Source organism: Eupeodes corollae, chromosome 2 (assembly GCF_945859685.1).
Source record: "Eupeodes corollae chromosome 2, idEupCoro1.1, whole genome shotgun sequence".
Classification (NCBI taxonomy): Eukaryota; Metazoa; Arthropoda; class Insecta; order Diptera; family Syrphidae; genus Eupeodes; species Eupeodes corollae.
In genome coordinates, this window is record NC_079148.1 from 152,448,310 (window position 1) to 152,465,539 (window position 17,230).

The window sequence follows — 17,230 nt, forward strand, 5'->3', positions numbered from 1 at the left end:
CGCAGCAGTACTCGTTGTTGGTCGAGGGCAGAGAGCCGCGCCGCCGAGTCGAGTCGAGTAGCCGTGTCGAGGAACGATTTATAGGAATTTCAATTTCAATACAATTCAAAAGAAATCCGCGCCGCCAAGCTAACCTCAAGTGCACAGAAAGGGATTTTCAGTCAAGTCAGCTTTATGTCTAGAGCTTGTGGGGTGGATGAGGTGCGTGTTTAGACTTCGATCAAGAAACGACAAAACCTCACAATTTGATTCGCTTAGAGGAGCAGTAGTGAAATATTCTTTGTGCAATTTTGTTGGTTTTTATTTTGAAGGGAGATTGATTTAGTTTTGTTAACTTTCAAGTTCGACAAATTTAATGCTTCATTTGAAGCCTGGAGGCAGCTGTAAACCTACGTTAATTAGTTCCACAAAATAAATTATATCGACCTATAAGAGTTAAGTATGTATTTTTGGTTTGTTTCTAATTAAGAAGGACCTCCTACGTAATCCTTTGAATTAATATGTATATGGGCACATGGGTTTTATGAGAAATGTTATCAAAGGCTGAAGTTGACAAGCTTTCAATTCACCTCTGGCATACGTCATAATATGATGTGACTGAAGTCCAAGGTGAGTCGTTGATGGGTGTCATTTGTTGTAATTTGGTGATTTATTAATATACTGTTGGTTTTGTTTGACATCAGGGATCGATTGTTGGTTGGATTATTTTCTAGAGCGATAGCGAACTATTTTGTTTTTATTTTAATAGCTTTGTTTTATCGAGCATAATAATAGTATTTTTTGGTTGAGTTAATTTATTCATAACTAAGATTGAAAGTTGGGGTTATGGAAATGCGGTGGTAGGATATTTATATAAATAGCTTTTGCCATAAAATCTATTGACGTTTTAGATGGATTTGCATTTAGATTTGGTTCTTAATGGTTTGACTTTTATGTTTTCTTAGAAATACTTAATATTTAGAAATTAAGTACAAATTGGTCATCATTTTGGTAAACAAGGGAAGGTTTCTTAGCCATTACAATTATAACATTGGATATACTTCAAAGAATTATGAAGGATAAAATTATTCGTCAGAGTACTTGACACTTAGTAAAACTTGCATTTAAGGGTAGACAAAAATTGATTTCCTCTCTAGAAAATTACCTTAGCCAAAAGTTCCAAGATTGTTTAGTCATCCACTTAAAGGAATGCTCATATGTATGTCCTAGAACTCAACTTTGATCGAACGGTCAAGTGTAGAGATTTGTTCCTTACCCAAACTACAAGAATGTGAAACGCTTAAACTCACTCTGTCTTTATCTGTCTTTCCAAATTTTTAGGCAGGCACTTTGTCTTTGGCATACAAATGGTACCCAAAACTCATTGAGTCCACGGTTATTATAAAACATATCTTAAGTCAATGGTTCCCATAAATAAACAGGCAGACTCAGGACATTCTATTCTTTTCTGTTCAAGCAATGCCGGCGGTGAAATTGTGTAAAATGCAAAAAAAAGTTTGAATATCGTTCCGAATTTTCTCAGTTTTGTAAACTCAGGATGACAGTAGGTGCCTAACGTCAGAAATAAACAAAAAGTAGTTGTCACTTTCACTCTCATCTCTTGTCTCATTTTATATTACTATTCACTCCAAATGTCATTGATTTTCCATTGGTAAAATAAATCAATTTACTTCATTTATTTAAAATGTTTCCTCTTTTTACGTTACATTGGGCGATTTTTTTAAATTTTAAATTATAGTTTTGTAACCCATCCCACCAATACAAACACAATTTTCATCTGCCAGTTCAGTATCACCAACAAAAACAATATTGGCGTAAGGGGGTTTATGATGTTTTTAATTTAAATAATTTGAGTGTTGAAAATTAGTACAGTAAATTTGTCATTTAAATACAAGAAAACATTGCGTTAAATCAGGTGGTTCTGATTTATTGATGAATTGCTTATGAATATTTTGACAAATTTTGGTCATGTTGCGTTGTTTTTGTTTCTTATTCCATCAAAATTTGATTTGATTAACTTAAACTTAGGTCCTCAGACCTGTTAAGTCCGTTGGGAACCCCTTAAGGGGCATAGGGCCTCTACTAAGCCTACGCGCCATTGTGTACGGTTTCCGGGGATGTGTTTCAGCTTTTTCCAACTTTTGCTTAGTGACTCTGATTCCGCCTCGACTGTCCTGCGCCATGTGCTTCTCGGTCTTCCAGCTCTTCTTCCTTGAAGAGCGGATTCCAGTGCATAGCTTGGCCTGCAATGCAGTCGTTGCTTTTTCGAAGCGTATGCCCAATCCATTGCCACTTACGCCTTCGTATTATAGAGTCTAGGTTCCTGGCATGTCCTTCTATGAAGGACCTCATTTGATATAGGGTTTGGCTAGAAAATCCTTAGGATGTTACTAAGACATCTATTCGAAAATGTTTGCAGCTTTCTTGTAAAGGCTGAAGTGATCTTCCAAGTGCTGCACCGATAAAGAAGCACTGATTCGACATTTCGCCTTAAGCTGATAGAGTTATTCCTCCAAATTTTTAACAACATACCGAACTCCGATTTTGCTTTGCCAATGCGGTAGATGACGTCTTGTTCGGTTCCGCCCTCGATAGAGACGATACTTCCAAGGTACTGAAAGCTCTCCACTTTTTCCACCGGTTTCGAGGAAATATTTATTTGAGAGGATGGTCGGGTTCCGAGGCTGATCATTTTTGTTTTACCGGAATTATTCTTCAGCCCCACAAGTTCTACTTCCCTCTCCAAACTTGTTGTCATTTGATGGAGATCCATGATCCTTATCACCAACAAAAACAGTATGGGCGACAGAATACAGCCTTGTCTGACTCCGCTACGGATTTCAAAATCAAGTAAGCAAACATTGTCCGCATAATCCAAGTCAAAGGGTGTCAAAGTCCATTGGATCCCTCCGCTACCCTGACAAAGCTGCGCGCAGTACATCGCTTATCACCAACAAAAACAATATTGGCGTCAGAATACAGCCCTGTCTGACTCCACTTCGGATTCCATCATGTCTAACTTTAAGAAAAGTTGTGTTTCCATTTGTTTTGTCATTGTTTTTTCACCGGTGACATAGAATTTTCACGAACTGCAGTGCACAGTATCCTGTTACACCTTATGACAAATTTGCTATTCCTTTAAAGAAGAACTTAATTTAGCTAATTTTTGTAGCTGGTAACTTGGTAGCCCTTAGATTTATAGACAAAATCTCAGCCTCAAATTTGGTTGGAATCAAAATACTATATTGTTTATACTTTATGTCAAAATTCTGCTTTGTAAAAGTCTGTTCGTTGAAAATACTGCAGGAAAAAGTTCTGTACTTCAAAATACAGCAGTGTTCACTTTTTTACGTTCTCAACAGGATTTTTCCTTTTAAGAATATTAATAACATTTTGAAGTAAAGAATTCTAAAAACAGAATACAGTATTTTATGTTGAAAAATTTGGACTTACAGTGTTTTGTTCAGACAGCATTTTAGTGTACCGTATTTTAAGTTTACAGTGTCTTAAATACACAATTTTAGACATACAGCAATAAAACCAAAACCGAACGGTATTACACTGAATCTTGATTACACCGAATTATGAAAAGCAGTATTTCGGCGCTCCCCTCAAATAAATGCAAATTTAGTAGCCTTAAGAGCCTTGCACATGAGAGCAAACAATGAATGGACGAACAAACGTGATTTTACACATTAAAAAAGTCAATTTCAAACAAAAACACATTTAAATTATAAAAAACCAATTGACCTAATGTTAGGATAACAAAATTTGCATTTTGATCTATAAAACAAGACAATTTTGTAAAAACAATTTGGTAATAACTAATTGCAGTGTGGTTGCTACGAACTGTCAAACTATATTCGCGTTCCACATACCACCCACACTGCAACAAATAAATGGCTCGCGCTCAACTTAACCTCAAATTTATACCACTTTTGCTTTGTTTGTTGAAAAGGCTAATTATAGATTGACAGTTCGTCGCTGTCTGCAAATAGAAATAAAGCTCATGTGAAAAAAGTCAAAATATGCTAACATCCACAGTTCTAGATGCCTTGGAGTCGACGAATGTAACTGCATTCATTGTAAGATTGTCCTACAAGTATCAAATCAAGAAATATCAAAAAACACATGATAAACAACTCACCAAAAAATCAGAACTAAAAGCATAACACACAGTCTAGTTACCGGCTTAAAGATTCAAATATGGAAAGGCTTTGAAATAAACCCACTGGTTAGGTTCAGACCACTTAAGAGACTTGAAAGTAAGGAAAGTTTCAAATATCTGGTTGTCCAGTTGCCAAAAACTTACGTTCCAATTAAGACATCTTTAATGGAAAGTTGTCTGGAAAGTTGGTCAAGAAAAATCTAACTTACTATCAACTGAACCCTCCCTTACTGAAAGCTGAACTTTATTTCTCTATTAATTATTTATTTCTGCACTATTCCATTCAAATTAGATACAAAATAAGTAAATTTACTTTAAAATACAAATAATTATGGACTTTTAGTATGTCCGAAGACTATTTTGTAAACAATAAGGTCTTTGGTAGTTTTTGTATGACGAACTGAAACTAGAAGTTAGTGAAGTAAAGTTCAGAGTTTAAAATGTATGACACTTGAAAAACTAACTAGTTGCCTTGGTCAAAATTTCAAAGAATGCAGTTGAATGCAAATGAATTCCCTTATGTTACCTGAACCTGTTCATTAATACTTCAAGACCATCTTATTATACATCTCTTAAAATACACCAGGATTTGTAACACCACTACAAAACTTATATAAGAGATAAAAAAGAGCTCAGAGTCTGAACTGATGAGCTTAAACTCACCCATGAGATCGATCGAGCAAAGCGGAACTCATATCGAGTTTTGCATGCACAAAAACGAGTTCAGGCTCAACACCTATTACTCGTTAAAATTGAGGTCGACCTCAAAGCTTTTTTCGTGACTAAGTTTATAAATGTACTCCTTATGATAGGTTAAAGGTTTTCTTTACGGATATGTGTGCAATCTAGAGCACCAATTGCATAAGGAACCTCTTACTTACTGCTGCATAACCTTTGCGAACCCATTTCGCAGTATTAGGGAATGCGACCGATTCTGTGTATGGCTTCCTATTTCTGCAGAAACTTGCTGCGCACTCTATAAATTGTTGTTAATTCCAATGTCCTTAAAAACTCCAATTCTAATTTGGAACCCGGGGTTTCCTACATATCGCAGAAAGATTCTTATTTTGTCTTGTCTTGTTAAAGTACCGCCACATGTTTCTGAGCTCTTCCCCAAAAGTTTTCCCGTCAATAACAGAACACCTTCTTCACTAAATCGATACACCTTATTTCTTTATAAATTCTTTGTCTGACATAATATACAATAAACTCGGCCATCCGTACGGTCTTATGAGAACTGAGTCCAAGTAATACCATGCTTAGCAATTTGTGAGATCGATCTCATGTAACGAAATGTTTTCTAACCATTTTGCATATGAAAACGAGCTCGATTTCATGGAGAGAAATCGATCTCATCCCACCTTCTGAAAGTTTTTAAAATCTCATCTTTATGCACACAACCGAATTTCAAAAAAAATTAATCTTTAATAGTGTTCCATTCCTCCAAAAAATAGCAATCAGTTTCCAAGAATGAAAGAAAAGCCGTCTTAATAACGCACAGTCTGCAATATAAAGGGTGTCGCAAAATTGACGCAAGATTTGAATTTGCCGCCATTTGTGCAGTGAAGTGTTGGCAACCCTGAAAAAAAGCAATTTGACAGCTAACAGTATAGGGTCCGATGTGTTATTCCATACATAACCCTATCCTATGTACTTTACGAGTCAATAAAAATATAACTATCAAAAGACTAAAAACGTTGTTTTCTATTTAATTCAAATCTTGCGTTAATTTTGGGACACCCTATATTAGGATGTAATAGCCTATTTTTAGAAGGAATTTCTGAAAGTCATCTCCTAACATTACCTTTATTTTCTTCAATCTATTAAAAACAAGATTTATTCCAGATTAAGATCAAAATGTTTGTATCATTAAGTTTGGCTTAAGTTTTTGAAAGGTTTAAAAGATTTATTTCATTATCTAACACCTTGCTCACACCTCTCAAAACCTCCTATTCCTATTAAGTTTCCCTATAATTAAGTGTTGTACATTAATTTAAGGCTACTTATCTTACAAATTAACGTAATGGAACCTTTGCCCTTGTCAACAATAACTTAAAACCTCAACTCAAATAAATATGGTATAAAAATGCAAATTTCATCCATATCGGTTTCTATATAAACTTTGACTTTTAAACACGCAAGAATTTTGACACTTTTGCAATCTGCTTCCCTCTTTCGAAAAACATATATATATATTTCTTAACGTCCGTCCTTGAGACTATAATTCGAAGGAAAGGTCAATAAAACCATCGAGACTCTATCAAAACGGAAATCCTAAGCGTATTAAACTTTATTTCTTTTGCGTGATTTTATTTATTTATGTTATTTTTTAAAACCTAAACTAAACATAAAAATTTTATTTAACGTATCTCGTATTAAAAATAAAAATAACTTGACTTTTCTTTGACCATGACATTGCGACATTTCATAGCCTGCTTTCCCTGTACTCACGGAATTATATATTTTTCCTTTTTTACGGAAAAGTCAATACCGGGTGTATGGAAATTCTCTCAGTACTGTGTTGATGATATTAATCTTTCAACAAAACGTAAATGCCCCCTCATAGAAAGAGACTTCTAAGAAAAATGTCCTTTCTAAGAGGTTAATATAAAAATAAACTGTATGAAATGCCACAATTTCCTCCAATACTATTTTAAACTTCAAATCGGTTGTCCAAGCAAGAACTTAAAGAAGAATGAGGGAGTTGAATATAAGTTCAAAAGGTTTTTGACCTGATTTATAATTCAAATCTTTCTCCTCCTATTTTAAGAACGATATAACCCCAAGAAGTAAGTAAGAACACTTCAGTCCCGAGGGTTTAAGTGACACAAATATCAAAAATTGCTCCCTTCATTTCTTGAAGGAAGACAAAAAGAATTACATACTTTATGGTCAGGAGTTAGGTGGTACTTACCCCCTCATTTTATGGATTTATTGAAAGGTTTATTTTTGTGTTCTGAAAGATAGAAATCTACGCCGTCGTGTCCTGGTTCTGCTGCCCAGACAGGACAATGAGTAATAATAATAATTGCATGTATGTAGTTAATAAAATAGCAGCTATTAGAGAAAGGGTGTATTAGCCGCCCTCTGTCCGTTCGTAACTCTACTAATAACTTCTACGTCCCCAATCGATTAGAATAATAAACGAGACCATTCGTCTTCGTTCGTCCTTTCATAATTTTTCTGTATGTTCCACATACGTTCCACTCCATCAAACTTCAACCAAAAAAGGGATAAAAGAGTAATTTTCTGTTGTATCGAGGAGTGTTAAAAATACACTGTTTTCCCCCACTTTCTCATGTTTCACAACTTGTTGTACCTTTGCCTCAAGCCCCCTCTTGTTTTGTGTATATTTTAACATGTTACTTGCACCTTGCTAACTTCAAACAGACGATGTGCATTTTACTGTGGTTGTTATAGAACATGGTTCTCCTTTAGTCCTTTAGACTCTGACCGTGTTGTATTTAGTTCGAAGTTGGTAAAGTCTTGTTAGGTTATATGGAAGTGGTCACGTTAGGCCATTGTCCTAGTTTAGGTTTTAAATTCATGACATGACCGCAGTAAGCTATAAAAATGGAAACTGAAAAAAAACTACAAAAATTATTATGCAAATATTCAAACAAGGATAAAGGAGGAATAACCAATTGGTTGATGGTCTAAATAGACAGAGTTAGTATCCTTTTTTCTTTTGACTCCGAGTGCACTGGTTTTTACAACTGCAGGTTGAGGTGAGGGAGGGTTTTTGTGGAACAATGTTGACTTCATTTAATTTTATGATACATGTAATTTTAAGGTAGTTTTCTTTTCGTTTAATTTGGTTTGGTTTTCACTTTAGAAAATTGTTTAAATTATTAGGCTCAATTTGTACATTCCCTTAGTTAAAAATTCAAATTGATTTGCTAATAATACATTGAAACTATATGGTACATACCTTAAAAATCAAATTAGTTTTGAGCTGGTTTAGAACTAGATTTGAATTGTGCTTAGGAAATTCAATTACACATAATATAGTCTGGTAGAAATAAAATGGGACAAACAAATGATACGAGTATATTGAATTTGGCATTTGAATATTTGTCGGGGTTATTTTACGTCTAAGGGTCCTAGAAGCTTAAAGCCTGTAGAAGTTATTATGAAAGTGCATGTGAATGTCTTGAAACACATGCTCACCATCGAAAGAAGAACTTCGAAACATGATGTTACTCTTAAAAATAAAACAATTCTTCGATAAAAGTGCTGGAATAATCTAGCAACTTATCTGGTTTCAGAATGAGCATCTGGGGGTATAGTTTACCCACATATGTACAATGTACATAAATGTACAGAGTAGAGACAAAGCACCCTGAGCGACTAGACTGTATAGGTGATAGAAGAGCAGCTCTTGAATTAAAGTCAAATTTTATTTAGCGGTTATAGACGGTTTTTCAATTCAAAGAAAAATGTGTAAGAACAAGGTTAAATTATGAGACGTCAAAATAAGAATTCTCAAAGAAATGCAGTCTTAAGAAAAGACATTCCAATAAGGACGAATATATTTTTGACAGTTCACAACTTTCATGATATCATATGGAAAATTTTAATCACGAAATTAACAACTCATAGGGTTTCGATCTCGAGAGAAATCAATTCATTGTTTTTAAATTTTAATTTATGAAAATCCCTACTTAATTTTCCTCTTGTATGCATTCCATTCGGTAAAATTGATTATGAAAATTTAATTTTCATTCTGTGTTCGCTTGATGCACTATAGTAGACGAAGAAGTGTTTGTAATAAAAATAATTCAATCATTTTTACTTTAGAGAAAATTTAAGGTTTCAGTCAACAACTGGTTTTCTAAAATATATGATATAACGGCCGGTGTACCACAAGGATCAGTTTTAGGCCCTATTCTATATTCAATATTTACTTCTGATTTTCCATTACTTCCTTTTTATAAAACAGCAATTTTCGCTGATGATACTTGAATTTTCTCTTCGGATTCAGTTGGTTTCATAATCGAAACTAATCCGCAATCTAGTCTCAATGATATACAAAGCTACTTCCATGACTGGAAAATAATAATCAATGCTTCAAAAACGCAGTCAATCTTTTTCACTCGAAAAAGAAAAGCCTGCTTTTTACCAAGCAATATAATCTTCTAATGGATGGCACAAGTATAGAATGGAACATTAACATTTGGCTTACATATACAAAAAACGATTCAGAAAATAAATCATACAGTTAAAATTCTTTATCCTTTCATTAATCGCTCATCAATGCTTAGCACCGATAATAAGCTTCTAATAAACAAAGTTGTTTTCCAGCTATCTTGTACTACGGTTCCCCAGTATGGAGTAATTGTACAATCTCTAATATACGACGGCTGCAGATAGCTCAAAATATTTAAGCTATGGATATGGTATCAGGAAGAATTGCCAAACTTAATGAGCGATACCTTGCATCTTGTACTATGTCTGATAATAAAGGGTGATTTTTTTGAGGTTAGGATTTTCATGCATTAGTATTTGACAGATCACGCGGGATTTCAGACATGGTGTCAAAGAGAAAGATGCTGAGTATGCTTTGACATTTCATCATGAATAGACTTACTAACGAGCAACGCTTGCAAATCATTGAATTTTATTACCAAAATCAGTGTTCGGTTCGAAATGTGTTTTGCGCTTTAAGTCCGATTTATGGTCTACATAATCGACCAAGTGAGCAAACAATTAATGCGATTGTGACCAAGTTTCGCACTCAGTTTACTTTATTGGACATTAAACCAACCACACGAAGCGTACAGTGCGTACAGAAGAGAATATTGCGTCTGTTTCTGAGAGTGTTGCTGAAGACCGTGAAATGTCGATTCGTCGCCGTTCGCAGCAATTGGGTTTGTGTTATTCGACCACATGGAAGATTTTACGCAAAGATCTTGGTGTAAAACCGTATAAAATACAGCTCGTGCAAGAACTGAAGCCGAACGATCTGCCACAACGTCGAATTTTCAGTGAATGGGGCCTAGAAAAGTTGGCAGAAAATCCGCTTTTTTATCGACAAATTTTGTTCAGCGATGAGGCTCATTTCTGGTTGAATGGCTACGTAAATAAGCAAAATTGCCGCATTTGGAGTGAAGAGCAACCAGAAGCCGTTCAAGAACTGCCCATGCATCCCGAAAAATGCACTGTTTGGTGTGGTTTGTACGCTGGTGGAATCATTGGACCGTATTTTTTCAAAGATGCTGTTGGACGCAACGTTACGGTGAATGGCGATCGCTATCGTTCAATGCTAACAAACTTTTTGTTGCCAAAAATTTAAGAACTGAACTTGGTTGACATGTGGTTTCAACAAGATGGCGCTACATGCCACACAGCTCGCGATTCTATGGCCATTTTGAGGGAAAACTTAGGAGAACAATTCATCTCAAGGAATGGACCGGTAAGTTGGCTACCAAGATCATGCGATTTGACGCCTTTAGACTATTTTTTGTGGGGCTACGTCAAGTCTAAAGTCTACACAAATAAACCAGTAACTATTCCAGCTTTGGAAGACAACATTTCCGAAGAAATTCGGGCTATTCCGGCCGAAATGCTCGAAAAAGTTACCCAAAATTGGACTTTCGGAATGGACCACCTAAGACGCAGCCGCGGTCAACATTTAAATGAAATTATCTTTAAAAAGTAAATGTCATGGACCAATCTAACGTTTTAAATAAAAAATCGATGAGATTTTGCAAATTTTATGCGTTTTTTTTTTTTTTTTAAAGTTCTCAAGCTCTTAAAAAATCACCGTTTACCTTGACTTCAAACCTAGCTTCACAATGACTTTCTAATATACTTATTTATTTATCTATTGCTTTAAACTAATTTTATTTTATAAAAACTGTTGTTGTTAATGTTGAAACATTCGGTTAGTTTTTTTTTTTAATGTAACAGCCAGTTTTTTATACAAAATTAAAATTGATGTTCGGTTCTCGATATCTCGTGAACAATAGAAGATATTGACTTCAATCATTCATCCAACTTGTATTTGTTTATAAAGGGTGTCCCAAAATTAACGCAAGATTTGAATTTGCCGCCATTTGTGCAGTGAAGTGTTGGCAACCCTGAAAAAAAAGCAATTTGACAGCTAACAGTATAGGGTTATTAAAAATGGAGCGTTACACGATAGAACAACGTGTCTTCATTATTAAAGAATATTTCAAAAATAGTGAAAGCTTGGCGGCTGAAGTTCGAAAATTTCATACAAAATATGGTCGGAATAGTGTTTTAACTTCGTCAACTGTGAAGAGATTAATTGAAAAATTCATGGAGACTATATCCGTTTAAGACGCTAAACACACTGGTCGTCCTAAAACAAGCCGTTCAAATGTGAATGTCGAAGCAGTGCGTGAGAGTGTTGCTGACAATCCAGGAACCTCAATTCGACGTCGTGGACAAGAATTGCAAATTTCAAGAACCTCTCTACAGCGTATACTTACCAAAGATCTGTGTCTTCATGCTTACAAAATTCAATTAACACAACAATTGAAGCCTAATGACCATGGACAGAGAAGAGAGTTCGTTGAATGGATTATTGAACATCAACAAATGGACCCTGATTTTTCGAGCAAAATCATCCTAAGCGATGAAACACATTTTCATCTTGATGGCTTTGTCAATCGCCAAAATTGCCGCATTTGGGGTTCGGAGAACCCACATGTGATTGTCGAAAAACAAATGCATCCACAACGCGTGACTGTATTTTTGGATTTTGGGTTGGAGGCATAATTGGGTCATATTTTTTTGAAAATGGTGCTCGATATCGCGACATGATTACACAGTTCTTTCTGCCAAAATTGGACGATATTGATGTGTCCAATATGTGGTTTCAACAAGACGGCGCCACATGTCATACAGCTCGTGAAACAATTCAATTACTGCCTGAGACATTTCCAGATCGTGTACTCTCTCGTTTCGGTGATCAAAATTGGCCTCCTAGATCGTGTGATTTAACAGCATTAGACTTCTTTTTATGGGGTTATTTGAAATCACAAGTCTATGTTAACAAGCCCACACCCACCCGTGCATTAAAGGAGGAGATTCAACGCTGCATCAAGGAAATTCAGCCACATTTATGCAGAATGGTCATGGGAAATTTCAACAAAAGAGTGCGCATGTGCATGCAAAGCCGTGGAGGCCATTTGTCCGATGTGTTATTCCATACATAACCATCCTATGTACTTTACGAGTCAATAAAAATATAACTATCAAAAGACTAAAAACGGCGTTTTCTATTTAATTCAAATCTTGCGTTAATGGGACACCCTTTATAAGAAATACATTTTTTTTAAATGCTACTAAAATTGGTAAAAACTAAGTACGCAAGGATTTTCTATTTAATATGTTGATATAAATCGAATTCGTGTTTTTGAAGTGCACCAAGCCCACCAAAATTACAGCGACAACAAAGGACTTCTAAAATGTATAACTTAACTCCATTCGCACACAAAAAACATCAATTTTTCATCAAATGTCCATCTTTTGTTCTCTAACAGAACTGCCAACATTTGTAAACTTGCTCTAATTACGTTTAAAACCGAATTGAAGTACCCCTAAACTACAAAATAAATCCGAGAATCCATTCAATAGTATGGTGTTTTGCAATGTCGCAAGTTCTCAACCGAACTTACTACCGCTATAATTTTAAAATGAGCTATTTTTGAAATAAACTGGTATAGAAATACATTCGTACGATTTTTGCCGATTTACACTACCTTTGGGGAAAACGGCCATAGACCCATTCCTCTCGTCATTTCATTCGAAATAAAAGCCGACCGCGATTCCGCCTCTTAGCGACGTAAATAGGCAGTGGGGGTCCGGGTTCGATGCTCGAAATTTCGTAAACCATCATGCTTTCGATCAAATCTTTCACAGAGCATGTTTTAGTTATGTGTACACTGTACATTAGAAATAAAAAAAATGATTTTCCAAACCGCGAAGGTAGACGTATCAGTATTGAGATAAACGCGTTTAAAGTTTTGAGTTGTAAAAAATCAAAAGTGAGTACTGTTGTTCTCAGTCATATCCTTTTAGGATATCATTTTTGAGCTTATTAGGTACAATTTTAAATCAAACTATCTACAAAGAGCGGTGAAAATGTAGGTCATAACGACTTAAACGACCGTCACGTAGTCCAAGTTCACGTATTCCGTAACATTCCTTAATATAAACCACTAGGATACTATTTATTTCAGTAAACGTACAGTGTGAAACTGGCTTTATTTTTACAACTGACCGAAGCTATTTCATTCTATTTTGAATAAATCCCTTGTTTTAAATACTGTACCTTATATTATAATATTCTAAAGCCTAAAAAACGAAAATGCCCATTATTTTCTATCAAGTCGTAAAATTGCTTTATTAAAATTATTATTCATTGTTAAAACAATTATTGGTAGGTACGTTACGAGTCCAAAAACCTATATAAATTCAAATATATTTTCCACTTAAGTACTCCCCAGTTTTCTTTAAAGAATAAAAAAAGACGTTAAAAAGGACATAACTTGAACATTTAAATAATACACCTTTTTCTAACATTTTCATTGACATCTCTCTGTGACGAAAACATTAAATTTAAGTGTTTCCATCAAACTGTTCATGTTCATGTTCATGTCTTATTTTCTTCTTTCCCTCTTTATTTTCTATACAAACAAAAAAGCTAAAAATTCCCTAAATTGACACCTTGAAAAAGAAGCTTCTTAAAGGAATTTGATTTAAGTGATTGGATGACAAAGCACACCAAGTGGGTGATTTGAATTTATTTTGAACTTAGGAATTTCCCTCTTCTTCTTTTTTATATATCATTGTTAAATGTCAGGAGTCAGGATAGAAAATAAAAAAAACAACTTCACTTCAACTCACCTGCTCCTTTTTTTTCAGACGTTAAAAAAGCTGTTGAGCTGAGCAATGAAAAATGAAACGTTCAAAATAAAAACTGATAAAGACATAAGTAAGATAAAAAGGCTCCTCGCCAGCGCCAGGATAGTATTGCGAATTTTTATTTTTCTATCATTTTAGGGAATTCTGCTGACATTGAGTTCGTTTTAGGTTTTATAAATAGGCAAGTTGCTTGAATTGGGTTTAGTCTATTGGGGTTTCAAGGTCGCCACACAAATTTAAATGATTCAAAAATGTCTCTACTTATAGATGAAATCTATCATAGTTAAATAATGTTCTGCAAATGAGTTGTAAAGCCTAACTCTTAGAGCCTTTTACTAGTATCCCAATTTAACTGCTTATTAAATAATGTGTCTATTCAAAAATGAACTTTATAATCAACAATGTCCTTTTACTATTTTACAGATATGTCAGCACCAAGATGAGCGAAGAAGAAACAACAACTCAAATCCAGGACATATCTACACCAATAGATGTAAACCAAAGTGATGAAGCCGTAAAACCCTCTGAGAAAATTTCGGAAGATGATCCCATTGCAAAAACTGAGTCTTTAGATCGAGATCCAAGTCCTTCCCTGCAACTCGTAGACAATGAAACTAAAAATCTTGAAACAAGAACCGAGAATTCTGCATTTACCTCATCTCCAGGAATCACGGAGATACCAGCAAGAAATGCTGAATCGATTACTTCCGAAAAAGTCCTTGAAGAACCAGTTCTGTCATCTGATCCTAATGACAGTCGGACGTCCAGTGACAATACAAATTCATCAAAAAACAAAGATGCAGAAAGTCCTCCATGCGACACTGGCAGTATAAAAGTTCCTAGGAAGGAGTTACAATCAATAAAAGCCGACTCAAAACCAACCCCCAAAATTAAAGTACTCATAAACTCCACAAACAAATTGATGGAGCCCGAAAAAGTTGCAGAGGAGAAAAAACGTTCAGCTGAGAGATCTGAAATTGAAGCTCCAAAACTTGATGCTAATTGCAAGGAGGAATCCCAACAAGAAATTAAAAGCTCCTCACCTGACGACACACACAACACCCAATCAAGCGAGCAATATGCTGAAAATGTAACCTACACCGAGGACGGTACGGCTATCTATGTCGATCCTAAAACACAGCACAAATATAAATGGAGTTTGGAAAAAAACGATTGGATTGCTTTCGATGAACAAGATTCAAATCCCTCTGCCATTGCCACTGCCACTGCAAGTGACAATGAAAACAACAAAAATTCTAATCCCTACGAAAACGAACATTACCGTTGGTGCAGTGAAAGCAATCAATGGATTCCAAAGAATACACAACAAATGTCTAGTCTAACAGAAACCGAACACTATCGCTGGGATGCCCAAAAGAACGAATGGATTATGAAAACCCAGGTACCGTCGCTGGACGATGTTACCTATGGTTACGAGGACGGAGTGCGAATATACACGGACAAAGATGGAATGGTATTCTTTTGGGATGACGAGAAAAAAGCATGGTTTCCAAAAATCGATGATGATTTCTTGGCCAAATACCAGATGAGCTATGGGTTTATTGATAATACTTCAGCACCTGCAATTGCAAATGCAACTGCACCTGGATCTGCAACAGATGCTGGTGCTACTGGTGCAGCTGAAGAGGAGGATAACAAAATCGATTTGGAAAAGAAAGCAGAACAATTGAAAAAGAATGATGCTGCTGCAGGAGGTGTAAAAAGAAAAGCACCACCAGAACCACCAAGTGAGTAAATATTATTTGCTGAGATGTGTTTCTTTTTCGAAGATTACTTATTTTTATTTCTTTATTTTGATTCTCTTTCAAAAGAATGGTTTGAAGTGGATGCAACACAAAATACGAAAGTTTATGTGTCCAATTTACCATTGGACATAACAATGGAGGAGTTTTCAGAGATTATGTCCAAATGTGGGATGATAATGAAAGATCCACAAACTCAAAAGCAAAAGCTTAAATTGTACGCAGAACCCGATGGACAACTAAAAGGAGATGGATTGTGTGATTATATTAAGGTGAGTTTCCACTCTGTCATCATGATTTTTCTTTATTATTTACAATAAATTGGACAAATTGTGAAATTGACAAACTAAAGGACATAAAGGCAAAATCTGTCGACTTTGCACGGGACACTTTTTCGTTAATACGTTATTTTTTAAGATTGATAAAATGCTTGCTTTGTCTTTTTAAGTCTTTTCCAGATTTTGATTTAAAGGCTCTTAGACGAACAATAAACAGAATATGAAAGATTATGATGCTCATCTTTCAGAACTCTCTAAGAATCAATCTTTTCGAGTAATTCTAGCGTATGTTTATTTTTATTTAAAGGAAATTTTTGTTTTAAAAAGTGAGATTTTTTTCCATCGATAATTTAGAAAAAAAGAAGTGATTTTCTTTTTTTGTGTCGGGTATTTTTTAAATAGTTTGAGGATCTAGATCAGAAATCATATTGGTATGAATTTTCATTATATTAATCTGGTAAATAATTATATGGCATTTATTTTTTAAATATGGGTTTTCGACTTATGGCTGCGTGGCTACGAGTTACGTGATGCATTAGATTAGCCTAATTCTTCACTACTTTTTTAAATAATATGGATATCGACTACAAAATTTTGCTTAATGGTCGGTAGCACGGATTTCGTAGCAATTGACAACCTCGGGACCTCATGGTTTACCTCAGCCCACAGGGCAACATATCTTTTCAACGGGTCGGAGAAAGTAAGACTTTTACACCGGGCATTTCAATGGTATTTGAGGGGCATTTGGCATCAAGCTCTTTTATCTTTTAAAGAATCCCTCCTTCGTCGGATTGGAAATCAACTGGCAGAGTGGCAGACCGTTCAGTTCAAGTAGTATTGGATAGGTTCACGTCTGAAAACACAAAATAAATAGTGGTTTGCCCCAGGGCTCTGTCCTGTCTCCGAAACTCTTTTTCATTTGTATAAATAATCTCCTGACTGAAACTTCTTACCCACATATTTGCTTCGCGTTTTTAGATTTATAACCCTGCTGGGAAATCAAGAATCGACTACAATTTAACTCGTCGCTGTAACAAAATAGACTACCTTTGCCACTAGCCATTGTATCAAAGAGACTGAAAACCTTAAATCACCTTTTGAAAGGGAAGAAGAGAAATGGTCAT

At 35.2% G+C, this 17,230-nt stretch overlaps 1 protein-coding gene across 5 annotated transcripts in view; it reads left to right on the forward strand.

The window, feature by feature from the left end:
- The window catches only part of LOC129947559 (uncharacterized), a 49,011-nt gene that overhangs the window by 21,830 nt on the left and 9,951 nt on the right, over positions 1 to 17,230 (forward strand). Inside the window, exons 1-3 of one of the 5 annotated variants that reach the window (XM_056058162.1) lie at positions 15 to 201; positions 14,489 to 15,813; positions 15,898 to 16,100. In XM_056058162.1, coding sequence (XP_055914137.1) covers positions 197 to 201; positions 14,489 to 15,813; positions 15,898 to 16,100 — 1,533 coding nt within the window. In that variant the 5' untranslated portion in view covers positions 15 to 196. The other 4 variants (XM_056058167.1, XM_056058166.1, XM_056058164.1 and 1 more) reach the window with 4 other exon arrangements.